An 18113-nucleotide genomic window follows, 5' to 3' on the forward strand; every position below is an offset into this window, starting at 1 on the left:
AGCTCTGCAGCCGTTCCTAGACTCAATAAGGATGGGCTCCTAGCCTATTAGGGGCACACAATTTCCTTGAAGCCTTTTTGTGATTTCCTCTTGTTACCTGTGGCCTGCTTGAGATATTCTAGAAATAGGGTATTCACCATGCCAACCAAGGTCACAAGGCTTCTTCTTTCCCTGGTCTGGAGGAAGGGGAGCTATGGTTCAGTTATGGTGCTGGGTCCCCTTCTGTGTGGAAGAGGTTGGTAGGAGGGGAGACCAGTGTTCTGACTATGGAGGCTGTTGTCTCCTGTTGTAGATGACCTGATGGGGGCTGCTCTGATTCCTGCATCCCCAGAGGCCTGGACCCCTTACCCTCTCTACACCACAGAGCTGACCCCAGCCATTTCACATACTACGTTCACCTACCCAGCTGCCACTGCCGCCGCCGCCGCCCTACATGCTCAGGTAAGCCACTTTGGGTGGAGTAGAAGGCTCAAGACAGACAGATAACCTGAGTCTGCCTACCTTGGCATCGGCTGCTCTTGATCCTGGGGCTGCAGCAGCAGGACTGTTACCTTCTTCCAGGATTGCTAGCTCAGGTCTGTAATCTTAGGATTTAGGAAACTGAGGCAAGAGGACGCATGGGATTTTTGAAGACAGCCTGAGCTAAAATGTGAGACTTGGTGTCTTTAAAAATAACCACAGCTGTTGACTGTTGTCTTCTGGGATCGTTTGGAAGCTGAGTCCTTGGGAATCTTCACATTAGGAGGAGGAACCCGGGACATGCAGGCAAGCCTACTATTCCTGTGTTTATGAACTTTACCAAGCTTTTAAAGGTCTCCATGCCTCAGTTGCTACTCTGGAAAGCTAGAATAGAATAGCCTTTGAGTTGTTCAGAGTTGGACAGTAAACATAATGAAGGCAGAACTTTACCTGGATACGTTAGGGCTCGTGTTTAATTACGTTTGTGTATGTGTGTCCTGTGTGCAGAGATCATAAGACAAATTTTGGGAATCACTTCTCTGCTATGTTTAGGACTCAAACTCAAGTCATCTGCTTGGCAGCAAGTGCCTTTACCACCATCTTGTCAGCCCTGCCTTCTGGTGGATTTTGTTAGTTTAATTATTTTATTTTGTTGGTAGATTTATTTATTTAGGTTTTTTTTTTTGTTTTGTTTTGTTTTTTGTTTTTTAAAACAGGGGGGTTAGGATGGGACAACTCATGAAACCCAAGCTGGGATTACAAGCATTCGACACGACGCTATTCTGGACTTTGTTTTGTTTGAGACAGTCGTGCTATGTAGGCCAGGCTGGCCTTGAACTGTTGGTAAACCTCAGCCTCCCAAGTGCTGGGATTACAGGTTTGGGGAATAGGCACTGGGACAGAAAAAAGAGAGGGGCTGTTTGTAGGGGGCACTGCCAAGCATCCACAGGAGGCAAGTCAGGGCAGTCTTGAGGCTACCCCAGCCTCTGATCAGACAAGTCACCAAAAACAGAGCCTTGAAGGGGCCGTCCAGCATGGGGTGTCCTTTACTGTCAAGAAAGGAGCACTTGGAGGTGGCTGTTTGGTCCTGATCTGGGCAGTAGAAAGGGAAATGTGGGGAAAGGACAGGAATAGCTTGAGAGGGAGCGTTCACAGGAAGCAGAACTGGGCACTTTGCCTGGGATCTGGGTACACATCCATCTCTTAAGTCTTTTGAGGGACTTGTTGACACTGAGACTGTCTTAGGTCCTCACCTGGAAAATTCAGGTCAGGTGCTGCTATCTTAGCAGGTTTACCTCAGCAGGGAGGTCTTTCAGGCAGGTTTTGATTGTACTGTGCCACATTGTACTTAAACATGGTGCTTTCTCCAGCTGAGTAACCTGGGTAGCCCGGAGGGGAAGGTTTGGATTATTAACACTGCAGTGGAGTAGGAGCTGGGAAGCCTGTTCCACGTGTGTGCCCAGAAGGCCTGGGTGCTTTAGGCTAAGCTAGTAGCTTTAAATGTAGGAACAGTGCAAGGTCGCTGTCTTGCTGGGCACCTGTAATCCCAGCTCTCTACCAGTTAGGTAGCTGCTCTTCACCTTTGGGCTTACGTGTCTCATTTGTCAAATGAGGGAGCTGGGCCGGGTCAGGTACGTGGAGCCAGTGATAGTGGGTTTGAACCTAGGTGAGGCTCCTCTGCTCTGCTAACTGGGAGTGGTGCCGTGCTCCTGGTCCCTGAACTCTGTGTTGTCTCCTGTCCTATGGGCCCCTTCCCAGCTTCCATTACTCAACCTGTGTGACCTTTGACAAGTTGCTTAACTTTAAATCTCTCCATTTCCTTGTGAAATGGTGAAAATAGTACTTATTTACTCAAAGGTCCCCCCCCCCCCAGACATATGTTTAGTTTGAGGTTTGTTTTTGTTTTTGTTTTTTTTTATTTGGTTTGGTTTTGTGGTAAGGTCTCATGTATTCCAGGCTGATCAATTGATCTTTCTTTATTTTTGTTCTTCCTGGACTCACTTTGTAGACCAGGCTGGCCTCGAACTCACAGAGATCTGCCTGTCTCTGACTCCCTGAGTGCTGGGATTTGTGCTCTGTGGTTTGTTTGTTTGTTTGTTTGTTTGTTTGTTTGAGATGGGGTCTCATGAAGCCTAGGATGGCCTGATCTCCTGATCTGCCCCTTTCTTGGGGTGCTAGGATAACTGGTATTCTGCCACACCCAGCTTTTGTTGGAGCTGTCAGCATAAGTAAAGTACTGCGGAGGCGCCAGCATTTGTGATTGCTGAGGCAGATGGATGCCTGAGGTCTGGAGTAGCCGAGATGCTGCCTTCTGGCCTTCGTGGCGCTGGGGAGGAGGCCTCCCTGAAGCTCACCCTGGTGTATTTTGGAGGCAGACTAATGACTGAACAGCCTTTAGTTCTGGCCTTGTTTTTCACACTGACTGGACACCCAGCAGTAAAAGATGCCACGAGGACCAGATGTGATAATAGGCAAAGAAACATATTCTCTGTAGTGATATTTTGTTTTTCCTTTTTAAGAACTCCGCCCCACTTTGCTCCATGACAGTACTGTACCAGAAGTGGAGGTTGGAAGTGTCTAAATAAGGAAGTGGACGCTTTGAGCCTAAGTGAGAGGTCCTGACCTAGAGGGCAGGGGGAGCAAGGAGGTGACCTCGAGAAAGGTAGTGGGTGAAAAAATAAAAGGCAAGAAGGTTTGCGAACTAATCTCCACTTTTGCTCTCAACACCCCACGCCACCCCACCCCACCCCACCCCTCCCCTCATCCCCCACCCTCCGTCAGGTGCATCCTGGCTTTCATAGCCCTGTGGCTGCACAGCCCAGACCTACAGGAGGGCCCTGAGGGGAGTTCTGTGATGCTCTTCTCCCGAGGCAGGCGCTGTGGCCTCTGCCTGTAACCCCAGCATCAGGAAGGTGGAAGCAGGAGGGTCAGGGGTTCGGGTAGATTTGAAGCCAGTGTGCACTTCATTGAAACTTTGTCTCAACAACAAAACTTTCCCTGTAAGCAGTGAGGCATGAAAGCAGGTGGGACCACAGGGACACAAACTGCCTTGCATGTTTTCTTGTGTGTGTAATGGGGCTCTTAGCAGTTGAAAACTCAGGATTAAAAAAAAAAGAATTTAAACAATAATAAAAAACTACACACACACACACACACACACACACACACATATATACACACACACAAACTCAGAATGGCATGTGGCAAGTACCTCAAAAGCCTTTAAGCTCCTACAGATCTGTATTTAGGGAGAAACCCAAAAAGAATGGGTTTCTCTTAACTTTGACTTATCCTATTCCAAGGAACAGTCCTTCACCCCCCCCCACCCCCCCCCCCAAAAGAAGAAACCTTAAACTCACAGCACTCCTCCTACCTCTCCTTCAGTGTTGGAATTACAGACTTGCTGTTGTGCCCAGTGACTGCTGAGGGCCGGGTAAGATGGCTCGGTAGGGTTAAGGTGCTTGTGGCCAAGAATGGTGATCTGAATTTGGTCTCTGAAACCCACAGAAAGGTGAAAGGAGAGAACTGATTCTACTTGCGCATTGGCACATGTGCCCAGTAAATAAATAAGTTCATAAATAAACAATTTCTTATATTTGGGAGTGGGTTATAAATAAATCCATATATCTGAATCCTCCATAAGATTTTTCTACACAAAGTTAATCTTGTTTGTTTCTTTTGTCTTTTTTCTTTTTAAGATTTATTTATTTATTTTGCATGCAGGGTTATGCCTACATGCACACCAGAAGAGGGCACCAGATCTCATTATAGTTGGTTGTGAGCCACCATGTGGTTGCTGGGAATTGAACTCAGGACCTTTGGAAGAGCAGCCAGCCAGTGCTCTTAACCTCTGAGCCATCTCTCCAGCCCAGTCCCTCTTTTGGCTTTTTGAGACTAAAGTTTCATGCTCCCAGGGCCAGCCTTGAACAACTCTTCCTTAATTCTTTTTCCTCTACCACCTGAGTTCTATACAAGAGTGACTCCCATGCCCAGCTGGAGCTTAAATCTTAGGACAATTGGTTTTACACATCAGTAACTAGATTTATGCCTAGTTGCCTGGCTGGCACAGCATTGTATAAATGCGTCTGCTCCTGACAAGTGTCAAAGAAATCATTGAGAGCCGGGCATGGTGGCACATACCTTTAATCCCAGGACTTGGAGGCAGAGGCAGGTGGATCGTTGTGAGTTTGAAGCCAGCCTGGTCTAGTGAGTGAGTCCAGGACAGCCAGGGCTATACAGAGAAATCCTGTCTCGGGCGTGGGGGTCGGGGGAGTCTGGGCACCTGAGGAGTGAGTATGGGGGAGACCTTCAAGCAGCCATCTGAGGCCTCTGCTCCCCTGTATGGAAGGCTTCCATTTAGTCCCATTTGTCTGTCCCATGGACTCCCAGCCAGCTGGTTGTTTTGTGGCTGTTCCAGCTGGGTGAAGGGTTTAAGGCAGGGCCCACGAAGAGATTCTGAGCTTGCTGGAGCCCTGAGTGTGTGCGGGAGCTGTGGCTTTTTCCTCTTGTATCCTTGCTTGTGAGTAAGTTTTAGTGTCTAGCTCAGCATCCAGCTAAGAGGGTATCCCAGCCCAGCAGAGGGCCAGAGGAACTTCTGCTGTCAGCCAGGAGAAAGAAGAGCCTGCCCTGCTATGTGCCAGATATGTGATCAGCCCCTAACTCCCTCATCACCATCCATCCTGGGAGGGTGTGATGGGCCAAATGGTGCGCTCTACAGGTAGCACCTCAAGTTAGGAGGGGCACAGGAGCAAGTTCCCTCAGCCTAGAGGACCTGGCATTGGTCATAAGCCTCTCTGCTTACCCAAGAGGCAGGAATCACATGCCACTAAGTGGGCCAACTGGGTCTGCCTGCTACAGCTTCATGTGTGTTGTCTGAATGCCCAGCTTCTAACTATTTCTCTACAGTGGCTCTTAAGTACCCACCCCATTCTTTCCTAAGGGAACTCAAGGCTCCCCTGGATGCTCAGACTCCACCTCCCCCAGGCAGCTTTGCATAAGGCTGGGGCTGGCATGCTGTTCCTTTGCTATGTGTAGCTGGGGCAGGTGCCTTCCCTTGAAGCCAGTGTCTGGCAGCAGCTCAGCTGTCCCTGCCAGATTTCTAGCTTACAGAGAGGGATATGTTCCATTTTATTCACCAGTCTCTGGGAATCCAACTTTGAGGCCTTCTGTGAAGCTATCACTTGCCTGAGGGATCAGCAGGGGTTTTGAGTCTCTGGATTTATGGGCTTTGTAAGGAAAGTGTTAGAAAGAAAGGTAAAAAAAATGGCTGCATTGAAGAATTGCCAGGACCTGTGTGGAGACCCACTCCTTGGAAGACCACACTGGTTTTGGTGTTTAGTGTATCTTACTTTCTGCCTCGCTTGCACTTTACAGCCATGTTTGTTCTGTAGCTAGATTTAAGAACATATCCAGAGCATGCTTGGGTGCAGTGGAGCATGCTTGTAATCCCAGCAACCCAGCACTCGGAAGGCAGAGACAGGCAGATCTCTGTAAGTTCGAGGCCAGCCTGGTCTACAAAGGTAGTCCAGGACAGCCAAGGCTGTTACATAGAGAAATCCTGTCTCAACACACACACACAGGCACACACACACACACACACCACACACCACACACCCCAAAAAATGAAGAGGAGGAGGAGAAACAGCACAAAATGTGTTAAGCTCATTCTCCTGTTAGGAATTTTCCAGGTGGGGCATCATTGCTTGCAGAGTGCTCAGTCCTCAGCACTGCATAAAACAAGCACGGTTGCTCACTCCTGTAATCGCAGCGCTCTAGAAGTAGAGGCAAGAGGATCAGAAATTCAAAGTCATTCTTAATTATGTGGTGAGTCAGACCACCCTGGGATTCATGAGATCCTGCCTCCAAACAGACAGAAGGAGGTGGCTCTGCAGGTAGAGACACTTGTCTGATAACTGAGCTTAATCCCAGGAGGCCATGGGGTGGAAAGAGAGGACAAGTTGTGCTATAATGTCATGTGTGGCAGAGCATGCCTGATGTGCACACACGCAATAAGTGTATTTTAAAAAGTGGGGTCCAGGGCTGGAGAGATGGCTCTGAGGTTAAGAAATACTTCCAGAGGTCCTGAGTTCAGTTCCCAGCAACTGTGAGATGGCTCACAACCAACTATAACGAGATGGTGGTGCCCTCTTCTGGCCTGCAGGAGTACATGCAGGCAGGACACTGTATACACAGTAAATAAATAAATACATCTTTTAAAGAAAAGAAAAGTGGGGTCCAGGTGTTGACATGTCCTCCTCCTGGGACTATAACCTGCAGAAGGACGTGGGCCAGGTGATGTTTTCTCATTCTCAGGAGAAGGAAGGTGATGCTTAAGAGATTAGTAGCTGACCCTGGCTCTACCAAGCGACAGCCTCGACAGCCACAGGACTCTGATTGGACTGAGGTGAGGAGCAGCCTGGTAAATGTATCCTGACAGTGGCTTCTCTTGTAGGTGCGCTGGTGCCCCTCCTCTGATACCACCCAGCAAGGATGGAAGTACCGCCAGTTCTGTTAACTTCTCAGTAAGTGCTGGCTCTGTGGGTCTGTGTCCTTGATGATGTCCTTATCCTTTCTGTCCTACTGTTAGCCTGCATCCCCCCTTTGCAGCCTCCATAGCCAATGTCCCTTCCACTGTGCTCATGGCTGCATCTCTTCCCTCCCTGTAGGTCTTGTCACCCTGGAGTTGGTCCTGGGTTGTGTGGGGCCAAAGCACGGCTCTGTCCTCACTGCCGCCTGAGGCCCGCGCAGAACTGCTGCTCCCTTCTAGACACTGTGAATCTGAAGCCTGACTCAGTGGATGGCTCTTGCTCTCTTCTTCCTCGTTTCTTCAGGGCCTTCCAGGAGGTTCGAGATCCTCGTTTCTTCAGGGCCTTCCAGGAGGTTCAGGAGGCCTTCTTACTGGGATATTGGCCCAGCGTGCAGGCCTCACAGGGACCCAGCACACACAGCCTGACCTCCTGCTCAAACTTGTTTGTGTAGCTCCCCATCAAGGAAGAGGGACGTTTAGTTTTGCATGTTTATGAATTGTGACACTTAGAACTTGTGCGTATGTGTGTACAGTTTGTTCCCACACTGTCGCCATAGCAACAGGTCTTGGCACTGGAGGCTTGTCAACCCTATTCCCCTTCTCCACTCCCGAACTCCTACACTACCCTGCTTCAAGGGGTCCTGAGCCTTGTGGCTCAGGCCCTAACACACACACAAACACACACACCCCTCACTTGCAGACTCCGTCCTCATCCAGCAGCAGATCCACAGCCTCTCTGACTTTCACTTCAGATCAGAGTTCTGCATCGTCTCCTTCTCCAGGGGGCCAATAAGTCTAAGAAGAGTTCGCTGTGCTTCCTCCCCACCCCCTCATACACCCCCCACACACACCGGTGCACCCCACTCTGCCACTGCTCCTCATTCTTCCTGAACTTTGAAACCAACCAAAACGTGGAAAGTATTTTTGTACCCTATGTAACAAAATATTTATGGATCATAAAGGGTTTTTCATGTGTTTACCATTAATTATTGAAGAGAGCTTGTTCAGCCTGTCAGATAAGTTTAGTGTTGAGTTTGAAGTGCTCAGAAAGAAAGCGTTTCTGTTCTTTAGCAATCGGCTATGTCGGGCATTGGTCTAAGAAGAATGAGATGAAGGATACATTGTGCAATTCTGTTTTATTTTACGAGCATATCCGTGCTTTACCTTTAACCTCGGCTCGGATGTCTGGCCGCTTCGGACGTGGGTGATGTCCGGAGGTGGCTGTTGTAATTGCTGACCCTGTGAGAATGTGACACTGGATCATAAATGAGATGCAAAATAAAAGCCTGAAGTGACTGAGCTCTGATTTGTGCTTCTGTATTCCATGGGATGCAGCCTGCCCTGCTGAGGAAAGCCTGAAACAGTCCTGGCCCGGTGACTGTCTGGGTGGTGACACCTCAGAGTTGCTGCTGTGTTCCTGCCTTCTGTGCTTAGCTGAGGAGCCAGTCCCAGAGTTCGGGAGTGACCTGCACCAAGGTCGTACAGGTGCCCACCCTCCACCATCCCATCCTGTAGGATGAGAGTCCTCCTTGGTCAGGGTAGAGAGCCCTGACTGCGTGCAGGGGCCTCAGGGTGCCTTTGCTCACCTTCGCTCTTCCTGCCCTGTGGTCTTCCCGAGTCCTCTGGTAAGAAAAGGCTGAAGTTAGTGTGCTGGTGCCCCCCTAGAGGCTGGCCTGTGGGGACATGGGGTCCCCAAACCTTGCCTGTGCTGTTAGCTGTGGACTGCCGCTGATTCCTGGGAGGAGAACAGGATGTCCCCAAGCCTGGAATGTGCTGAGAGCCTGGGATGGCATGAACAGGGAGGTTCGGATGCCCATCCTGACTTGTGCATTTTCAGTTTAATACGAGAAGTGGCCTGAAATCCTTTCCAGCTCCTGGGGGGCCTGGAGTTTGCTTTTTTGCCCACCCTGGTCCCGGAGGGCAGGGCCAGTAGACAGAGCCTGCCTTCTACTGGTTCCCTCTGTCCAAAGCAGCGGAGGTTGTGACCAGCTTGATGACTCTGGAACCTCACCCCTTCTCTTGTGTGGCTTGGGTCTAGGGTGTTAACTGCTGACATATGTCAGGAGTGACATGCATCTAGGTACTGAGTGGTTTAGGAGGGGCCCAGGCAAGCACAGACTTTGGGGTAACTTGGTGTGGTAGGTGGGCAGGTTACCTGGACACCAGAGGGAAACTCAGGAGAGGACATACTTGCACAACTTGTTTCAGGAATGGAAGGAATTGGTTCTTTCTTGCCTGGGACCCTTCACTGGTGTGTGGTCTTGCCAAGCAAGCATAGGCCTTCCAGTCTGCAGTTCCTTCTAACACAGAAAAAACTGTTATGTGCTTGACAGCCTCTCCTGGGGCCAAGCCATGCCTGACCTACTTCAGCTGTGTCGGGATCCACTGGGTCTTCCCGAGGTACTGAATTATTTACCTGGGGCGCATGGGTCTTTCTGAGAGGGGCAGAGGAAGCTACTCCATAATTTAAAGGCCTCTATGTGTGTAGCTTCCGCGGAGGAGGGGTGAGACTCCTTCACACTTTACTGAGCAGGGCCCAGGCTTTGGTCTGAGAATAGGAAGGGAGGTCCTGTAGCCTTTCCAACTAGAGCTTTGCTGGGGCGGGGCCTCTTCAGAAAGACCTCCAAGGTCAGTCACATCTGGACTGAGCCTAAGGTGCTGCCTGGCAAGGGCATGGTAAAGCTGATTCAGAAACAGCCTTGCCCAGGGTACCCTTGCTACCCTCTTCAGAGAAAGCCAGCTGGTGCGCCATCCTGGTCCCTGGTGGCAGGGGTGTTGATTAGGTTCTGTCAATTTAACACAAGCCAGGATAATCTGGGAAGAGGGAATTGACAAAATGCCTCCATCAGAGTGACCTGTAGACAAGTCTACAAGAAAATGTGGAGCATTTTCTTGATTAATGACTCGTGTGGGACGGACTGTACAGAAAAGCAGGCTGAGCAGCCCGCTAAGCAGCGTTCGCTCCTTGGCTTCCTCCTTGGGTTCCTGCCCCATCATCTCTGTGGCCTGGGATATGTAAGTCAACTAAACTTCTTTTTTCCTTCCAAAGTTGTTTTTGGTCATGGTCTTTATCATGCCAATAGAAACCTAATTAAGGTAGAGGAAGGGTTTCTTACAGAACCAGAGAGCCTCCTGCATGGTGGCTTATGCCTTTAATCCCAGCATCTGGAAGAGAGAGGCAGGCAGATCTCAGAGTTCAAGGCTAGCCTGGTCTACAGAGTGAGTCCAGCATAGCCAAGGCTACACAGAGAAACCCTGTTTCGAAAAACCAAAACCAAACAAAACCAGAGAGCCAAGGAATAATACCAAGTTCTTTAAGTGAGGGTCCCTTCTCAACAGCACTGAACTCATCCCCAAGGCAGAGACCATAAATACATACACCTGCTGTGCCTGAATACTGTGGCTGACACCCCTGCCCCCGGGAGAACTTGGCTCCTGGCAGTAGACTGTGCTTGGGTTTCCTGCATCTCTCTGAAGTTCTGTAGTTTGGTCAGCAATTTTTAGTGATGGCAGCTCCTAGCATGTTGCCTTTACAGAAGAGAGGTTTGTAGGCTCCAGACTGTGGGTTGCCTTACTCAGACTGTGAGGATGAGTACAAAGTAAGACCCCAGCCCACGAAGAGCCAGAGGTTTGCAGAAGAACCAATACTCGTCCGCTCTGCCTGGCCATGCCTGCAGACAATGTCCTAAAGTCTGATATTACTATCTTTTTTTTTTAAAGATTTATTACTTATTTATTATAATGTATACAGTGCTTTGCCTGCATGTACACCTGCAGGCCAGAAGAGGGCATCAGATCACATTATATAGATAGTTGTGAGCCACCATGTGGTTGCTGGGAATTGAACTCAGGACCTCTGGGGGAGCAGTCAGTGCCCTTAACCTCTGAGCCATCTCTCCAGCCCGATATTACTATCTTTAGTATAATTCTGTCAGCTTGTAGATAATCCTTGAGAAATAGGCTTTAAGCACCTCGGTCGGATTCAGAAAGTGCCAGAAGGGGCTACCATAGCCTGCAATGAGGTGGAGTCTCACTCTTATCTCCTGGCCTGGAGTTTGCCCAAGCTGACTTCAAACTCATGACAACTCCGCTGTCTCAACCTCACAGCACTGTATTTCAAACATGTGACATCATATCTGTCATTTCTTTTTACTAAAAAAGTGTAAGTTACTACTTATGTTCTGGGCTCTTGTAAGGGACCATAATCATTGAAGTGTATGTGTGTTTTGATACATTCTTATTCTGTAGTGCTCATAGGTCTGGAATTCACCATGTATTCTAGGGTGACCTTGGACTTAAATTAATCCTCGTGTTATACTTGGGAGAAAGGAAAAGGTAAGATGGGTCAGAGGCCCATACATTTTCATACTGGATTAACGATCCCTTTTTTTAGGAGAGAGGCTGCAGGAGGCCAGTGCCAGGGCTATGTGCAGTGTCTGTGTGACACTTAGCTATATTCTTTTTTAAAAAAATTTATTTATTTATTTATTTATACAGTATTCTGCCCACATGTGTGCCTTTCGAGGAACAGCCAGTGCTCTTAACCTCTGAGCCATCTCTCCAGCCCACTTAGCTTTATTCTTAGAAGCCCCTGGCCTTCTTACAAACTGCTGAAGAAGCAGATTTTGAGTCTGGCCCCTTAGGCCGCCCAGCTACCCTGACACTCCGCATTTTCTTTTGAAGTAGGCTCTTACCCGGAACTTGCTTTGTAGAAGGTACTGGCCTCACACTCAGATCTACCTGCCTCTGCTGGGATCACAGGCATGCGCCACCGTTGCCTGGGTGGATGAGGAGCAGGGTTATACACTCCTGTCCTGATGTGGAGTTTATAACAGGTGTTTGTCACTATCACTGTGAAAGTCCTTTGAAGCAACAAAGGTATTTCCTGCCCAGTGTGGTGGCGCACACCTTGAATCCCAGCACTCAGGAAGCAGAGGCAGGTGGATCTCTGTGAGTTCCAGGCCAGTCAGGGCTATTACACATAGATACCCTGTTTCAAAAAGCCTGACCCCCCACCCCCCCAAAAAAAAAGAAAGAAAAAGTATTTCCATCTACTTTTTGTAGCTTTGGAAACTGAAGGTAAAAGCTCCCCTGGGAACTGTCAAGATTGTTTTAGCAGGTGTTTGCCACTAATCCTGACATCTTGAGTTTTATCCTTGGGGTCCACATAGTAGAAAAAGGAAAACCAACTCCTTCCTGTTGTCCTCTGGCATCCTCAAGTGCACAGTGGCGCCTACCCACACACTCATAAATAGACGTCTTTTCAAAATCCCACAGAGGGGGATGGGCAAAGCATTTGCTTTGCAAGCACAAAGACCAGAGTTCAGAACCCACATAAAAACTGGATGTCTGTATGGTGGTCCAGCTGTATCCCTAGCACTGAGGAGTCAGAAAGGGTGTCCTAGTGTAAGAAGGCTAGCTAGGAGGCTGGAGAGATGGCTCAGAGGTTAAGACAAAATACTGTGTTCTCTATACTAAATGTATATAGTGCTCTGTCTGCATGTACACCTGCATGCCAAAAGAGGGCACTAGATCACCTTATAGACAGTTGTGAGCCACCATGTGGTCCTGGAAATTGAACTCAGGACCTCTAGAAGAGCAGCCAGTGCTCTCAGTATCTGAGCCATCTTTCCAGGCCCCTCTTTTTTTTTTTTTTTTTTTTTTTAAGAAGCCTAGCTAGAGGTGCTGAACCTACAAGCTCCTGGTTCACCAAGAGACCTTGCCTCAATAAATAAAATGGAAAGCAGTCAGCAGCTAAGAGCACTTGTTAGCGCAGAAGACCTGAATCCTGTTCTCACAGCCACTTGGACCTCCAGACACTCCCCTGACTTCTTGGACACCTGCATGCACAGAGTACACTTACATACGCTTAGGCACACAGTGAAATTTTATTTGCGTTTGTTTTCAATACCATGAACATTGCTGGTACCCGTGGCAGCCAGAAGAGGGCGTCAGATCCCCTGGAACTGAAGTTGTGTCGCAGCATGTGGGTGCCATGAAGCACAGTCCTCTGCACAGGCATCAGGTGTTCATAGTCACTGAACTATCTCTCTAGCCCAGGCACACCGACACACACAAGGAAAGGAAGACAGACAATGCTGAACACTAAAGGGTGTTTTGTTTTTGTTTTTGAGACAGTCGTACTATGTAACCTAACTAACTGACCTGGAACTCGCTGTGTAGACCAGGCTGGCCTCAGACTCACAGAGATCCACGTGCCACAGGCTCCAGAGTGCTGGGGTCATACATGTGTGCCAACACACACACACACACACACACACACACACACACACACACACACACACACTCCGGTGGAGCCTGTGCTTGGTGCAAGGTGGAGAATAACCTTTAGTTTCTGTTCCTTCGAGTGTACTGTACAATCAGAGACCCGTGTGACTGAGCTGCTCAGGAGAGGAGTGTCCAGGAATGGGTGTCCTCTCTCTCCCTGGTTGACTGTGCTGCTGTAGTCCTGGCTTCCTGGGACAGGGTCACGTGGCTCAGGGGCTTCTCTGACAGGTCTGTTTCTCTCTCAACTCAGATTCACATTCCTGGAATCTGCAGCTTGTGTTCCGGAATCAGCTCTGCTCAGGGAAGCGAGCCTGGAGGAGAGATGCAAGGACTGCGCTCCCTCCCGTGTGCTTGCACAGATATGTGGCACACTGATGGCTATAGTCAGGATACTGGCTTGTGCTCACAGAAGATGCCAGCGCCTTTGTCCTTAACAGGAAACCTCAGGGTGACCCCTGAGCTGCTCTTTCCTGTGTCTGTAGGCGTGGCATATTCTGTGGCCCCAGGAGATTGCTTGCTTTCTTTATTTGGGTTTTGGTGGTTGGGGTTTTTTGTTTGTTTGTTTGAGACAATTTCAAGTAATAAGCCCAGGATGTCCTTGAATTTCCTATGTTAACTGCAGATGACCTTGGCCCCTGATGCTCCTGCCTTCTGGTGCTGGGCTTTCAGCCATGCCTGCCTCTTTTCCTCCTGCCTCTGTCCTGTGCCCTGTGTATTTGTTGCATCTTGTCTCTGGCCCTTGCTCTTGGACTGGTGGAAGGGGGGTGAGGTTTCTCTGTTCCAGTCTCTAGGCTGGTGATAGCCAAAGCGCCATCTAGACCCTGAGGTTGGGGTGCCCTCTTATGGCGGAAAGGCTCAAAGACACTTGGATGTTTTCCTTTGGATCTTCCAGGACAGACTTGATCTGAGCCTCTGCTGTCAGTACCCCGTGCTCCAAAGCTCTGAGTTGGGCAGTCAGTCACAGACGCAGACCACCTTCTGGATATGTGTATGCTTTGTCTTATAGACATTACATAAACGACTGATGCTGGATTCACAGCTGTGAGTGGTAAGCTCCAGGAGAACCCAGTCACCAGCCACAGCTCATGAGTGGAGGAGCTTCAGCCCCAAGGAGCAGAGAGATGTGTACAAGTCCAAGTTCACTCAGATATAAAAGAACTGATACAAAACTCAGGTTTCCATAGACAATCAGGGTTGGGTACGTCTGCTCATGCCTCTAATCTCATTACTTGGTGTGCAGAGGCAAAGGGATCTTCGCAAGTTCGAGGCTACCCCAGTTGGCACTGTTAGTATGAGGCCATCCGGGTAATAGACTAAGACTCTGGCTCAAGACAAGTAGAAGATTAAGCCAGTGGCCTCTGTTTCATTCTGCCTCACTGATTAAATGCCTGGGCAGCTTTAGTAAAGAGTGACCATGTGCTGTCTAACAATAGCTGATATTCTCAGAGTTTATATTTCTTTGCTTTAGTTGCTGGTAGACTACGTGTCCACCGGGATGACGGACGTAGACACCCCGATAGCTGAAATATGGAGCGTCTCCTTCCAGCCTCCCCTTCTGTGATAGCACCGCTAGGTGTTGTTAGTTTCATCTTTGCAGACCTTCCTGGTCACTGCCTGGACCAGAAGCTCCTTTAGGGCACAGGTCATGCCGCTGGCACAGTTGAGGGTACTTGGTAGTGCCTAACATATGGAGCCGAGTGACTGCTTCAACTTCAGAGACGTTGTTTAGGCATGTCCTTTCCCATCTGGGCTTGTGTCCTCAGGGGAACCCAACTTCCATGGAAGTTTCCACCCAGTAAAAGCAACTGGAATATTGTGAAGGCACAGTGAGACGCCCTGGGCAATACCGGTCAGGTTCCTGATGTTTTCAAAGGGAAGCAGGCTAACGCTTGGAGGAGGTGTTCTGACTCATGAGCTGGATGTGTAGATGCTTCCCAGTTCGGGTGTGTGCCAGCCTGTTCTCCATAAGCTCTAGGCTTGGTCAAGAGTTGCACACCGCAGGCCTGTAGGGGCCAGAGACAGTGAGGCCAAGAGAGGCAGTAATAACTGGTTGGCAGGCCTCCTGCTAAGCTGTTCTCAGGCCCTGCTGCTCGCCACAGTAGGAGCCCATGCAGCTAAATATTTTTTCTATAGAAAGACACTCAGAATTTCATGTGAAAATTCCTAATTTGTTGGTAACTAACCAAAGAAACAGAAACTAACAAAACAAAAAATCCTGAAGCCAAGCCAGGTGGTGGTGGTGCCTACCTTTAATCCCAGCACTTGGACAGCAGAGGCAGGCGGATCTCTGAGTTTGAGGCCAGCCTGGCCTATAGAGCGAGTTCTAGGACAGCCAGGGCTACACAGAGAAACCCTGTCTCAGAAAACAAAACAAAACAAAAAGCAAACAAACAAACCTGGAAGTCATTTAGTGAGTTAAACCTGTATGTACACTTGTCGCTTTGTACCTGGAGATCAAAGAACTTTTAGTTTTCACTCTGTCCAGTGAAATCAATGGACAAAAATCTGCCTCTGAGTGCTCAGCTGTACCCAGCCTGTGTTTGACAGCCCCTGTCCCTCCACAGTAACTTTTTTTTTTTTTTGAGACAGGAGTTCTCTGTGTAGCCTTGGCTGTCCTGGACTCACTTTGTAGACCAGGCTGGCCTTGAACTCACAGCGATCCACCTGCCTCTGCCTCCTGAGTGCTGGGATTACAGGTGTGCGCCACCACGCCAGGCGCCTTGTGACAATTCTATGTCAACTATCCAGACTCTAGAAAAACAGAAAATAAGTCTACACTCTCTAAATAACCAGTCATTTTCAGCACTCTGCCTCTGCCCTCTGGTGGCCTCTTGAAGGTACCCAAAAACATCCTTAGAAACCCTTTCTCAGAGGTCTGGATTGATGTGAGGGCAAGTGCGCCACCATGCCCGGCCCCCATCCTGCCCTTTAAACAATTATTGGGCCAGGTGTGATAGTGCACACCTTTAACCCAGAATTTGAAAGGTAGAGACAGTCAGATCTCTGAGTTGGAGGCCAGCCTTGCGCAGGGGAAAAACTATATTACTGTCATCGTCATTGGCACTGTCAGCATCATCAGGTTTTTTGAGACAGAGTTTCTCTGGGTAGCCGTGGCTGTCCTGGATCTCCCTTCATAGACCAGGCTGGCCTTGAGCTCACAGAGATCTGTCTGCCTCTGCCTCCTGAGTGCTGGGATTACAGGTGTGCACTAACACTCGTGGTTTGGATGGGTATGTGATTTAAGAACAAAAAACAAACAAAAGACCACCAAAAAAAAAAAAAAAAAAAACCCAACAACAACAAAACTGTTTAGGGTGCATATAAGCAAATGATTGATAGAGTAGGAACCAGAAGCTGGGCAGATTGTGTATACTAGCAGCTGAGAGATGGGCTACAGATGACTTGGTAAAGGCCAGAGAGTCGGCATTCCAGAAGGAAGAAAATGATGGATGGAGGGCAGAGCAGAGCATGATGGGGGAACTGTCAGAGGAACTTGGGATAAACTGGGAGTGAGCTGGGACTAGACTCTGGTATCTCAGTTTTCTTTTTAAAGGTTGGTTTTATGAGTGTTTTGCTTGACTGTATGGATGTGTACCTAATATCCTAGAGGTTAGCAAAGTGCGTTAGATCTCCTGGAGCTGAGGCAGTTGTGAGCTGTTGTGTGGGTGCTAGGAATTGATCCCTGCTCTTCCGCAAAAGCAACAAGTGCTCTTAACCACAGAACCAACTTTCCAGCCCTTAGATTATTGTTTAAATATGCAAGTTATGCATGAGTGTAATCTCATAAAAAATTAAAGCTTCATGATAGTCTTGGGTGTCCCGTCCCATGGAACATCGAACCAGGCTACACCTGAAAGGGGGTGGGGTTAGAATTGGAGAGAAAAAGGAGACTGACACTTGGGCCTGTCCCCAAATTTTCAGAGTTGCTCTTGGATGTCTCGGGTATAAACTGCTCAGGTGCTCCATGCACAGCTGCCACCCTCTGCTCTAGACAAAGGCTCCGCTAAGGGGCTGCAGCTTGGGGCTGGGGGCACTGCTAGATTTTCTCTGGTTCCTTTGGGATTTGCTCACCAAGGACATGAACTGTGACCCTGCATCACCAGCAGGTGGTGTTAAAGCACTTCCTCACTGGAAAGTCGGGAAGGCACCTTGTCACAGCCATGTCTGTTTGCAGATTATGTTGTCTGCAAACAGCTCTCTTGGCTTCTTTTGTCTTCTGAGGCGGTGGCTGCTGCTGCTTCTCCTCCTCCTCCTCCTTCTTCATTATTATTTGTTGTTGTTTGAGACAGGGTTTCTCTATGTTATCTTTGCTGTCCTGGATTCACTTTGTAGACCAGGCTTGCCTCAAACTCACAGCAATCTGCCTGCCTCTGCCTCCCAAGTGTTTTTATTTTTTTGGTTTTTAGAGACAGGGTTTCTCTGTGTAACCTTGGCTGTCTTGAACTCGATTTGTAGACCAGGCTGGCCTTGAACTCAGAGATCCACCTGCCTCTGCCTCTCAAGTGCTGGGATTAAAGGTGTGTGCCACCACTACCCCACATTTGTTTTGTTTTTGTTTTGAAACAGAGCCCCCAAGTGGACTCCAAAGTCATTCTGTAGCCAAGGATGACTGTGAACTGATCCTCCTGTCTCCACTGCTCCAGCACGGACACACGACACTTGGTTTTGTATGTAACTTTTGACCAAGACAGAGTATAATAATCACGGCAGCATAAAGAGTGCCGGCAGTTCATGCTCTGTCTTAGCGCTGAGGGCTGGTGTGGACTGGCCACATGCGTGAATGGTAGCCCAAGCCCATCTGAAAAGAGTAAGCCTTTAGAAAGGGCTTCATGGAATCCAG

General features: G+C 48.9%; 1 protein-coding gene across 1 annotated transcript in view; it reads left to right on the forward strand.

Moving 5' to 3' along the window:
- The window catches only part of Rbpms2 (RNA binding protein, mRNA processing factor 2), a 32455-nt gene extending 25471 nt beyond the window's left edge, over window positions 1–6984 (forward strand). Inside the window, exons 6-7 of the mRNA XM_051156673.1 lie at window positions 293–441; window positions 6911–6984. Coding sequence (XP_051012630.1) covers window positions 293–441; window positions 6911–6973 — 212 coding nt within the window. The 3' untranslated portion in view covers window positions 6974–6984. The remainder of the gene's footprint in view (window positions 1–292; window positions 442–6910) is intronic.
- The last annotated feature ends 11129 nt before the right edge of the window (window positions 6985–18113 follow it).

The sequence above is a fragment of the Acomys russatus genome, chromosome 14, assembly GCF_903995435.1.
Source record: "Acomys russatus chromosome 14, mAcoRus1.1, whole genome shotgun sequence".
NCBI lineage: Eukaryota > Metazoa > Chordata > Mammalia > Rodentia > Muridae > Acomys > Acomys russatus.